This window comes from Mizuhopecten yessoensis, unplaced genomic scaffold, assembly GCF_002113885.1.
Source record: "Mizuhopecten yessoensis strain PY_sf001 unplaced genomic scaffold, ASM211388v2 scaffold709393, whole genome shotgun sequence".
Lineage (NCBI taxonomy): Eukaryota > Metazoa > Mollusca > Bivalvia > Pectinida > Pectinidae > Mizuhopecten > Mizuhopecten yessoensis.
The window spans coordinates 1-1,184 of NW_018476605.1; the positions used below are offsets into that span (position 1 = coordinate 1).

General features: G+C 40.3%; 1 protein-coding gene across 1 annotated transcript; it reads left to right on the forward strand.

The window, feature by feature from the left end:
- Positions 1-213: 213 nt before the first annotated feature.
- LOC110440803 (putative uncharacterized protein DDB_G0290521) lies at positions 214-1,087 on the forward strand (the record flags this gene model as incomplete). Its single annotated transcript, XM_021483937.1, has 2 exons — positions 214-551; positions 964-1,087. Coding segments are annotated over 2 exons (462 nt in total), but the record flags the coding sequence as incomplete, so codon positions are not given.
- Between the last annotated feature and the right edge of the window lie 97 nt (positions 1,088-1,184).

Below are 1,184 nucleotides of genomic sequence, written 5' to 3' on the forward strand. Positions count from 1 at the left end.
ACTGGTACACCTGTCTGTATGATATACTGTAAGTATGATGTACTGGTATACCTGTCTGTATGATATACTGTAAGTATGATGTACTGGTACACCTGTCTGTATGATATACTGTTATACCAGACTGTATGATATACTGGTGCACCTGTCTGTATGATATACTGTTATACCTGACTATAAGATACCCTCAGTACATGTACTGTTATATCTATACAGAGACTTGGGCAGCCTTCAGCTGACAGCCAGCAGCAGCAGCAGCAGCAGACAGATAGAGAACAAGAAGCTGGAGATTCTCCAATGGATGTCTCTGAATCAAACCAAGCACAAGCTACACAACAGACCACTCCCACAGATACTGCAGAACCCAGCCAATCACAGGCTCCTGTGCAGTCAGAAACACCTTCACAACCAGCAGCACAAACACCGGCGGCCAGTAGAACAGAGCCCCAAACTACCACTGCATCCAGTGACAGCCAATCAAATTCATCGACAGAAAACAGTAGTGGTCAATCGTCTGACAGCAGGTCTTCAGATACGCCAAGGAGAGGACCAGTGTAAGGCTACATACCTTCAGACTTGAAAGGGAGTTTAGATTAATGTCAATGTAGAAATCTGCCAGTTTATTGTTAATGGCTACAATTGGAGTATGATTTCTATCTCACTCCTCGGGGGATACTTTCTGTGCTTAAATACATTCTGTGTGATTGTACAGTTTATAACTGTTAATTGGCTGTTATGTGTATTGTATGATACCATTGTCTTTCTGTAAAAAGCAAGGGTTTTATCAACAACTCAAAAAAGTGAGTAAAGGTATTGTTTTAATGTAATGAAAGCCTTTGTTGAAAATCACACCAAAAACATCAGTTCATGTTAAGTCTCTTTATAATGTATGGATGCGTTTGTAGTTACAAGAACATCAATTAGCTACATGCCCTGTGTTTATATTATCATTTGTTTAACCTGTAGCCGCCCAAACATCTCTGTAGTGGCCGAAGTATTGGAGGAAGTGAGAGAGGTAAACAATCGACTACAACCTTACATGGACAGGTATCAGACAATAGTACGTGAGGATAGACAGATCCCTGCTGAGGTGAGTACCTACTGTACATATACATCTACTGTATACAATACTATATACAATACTATATACACCTAGGCTACTGTACATATACATCTACTGTATACAC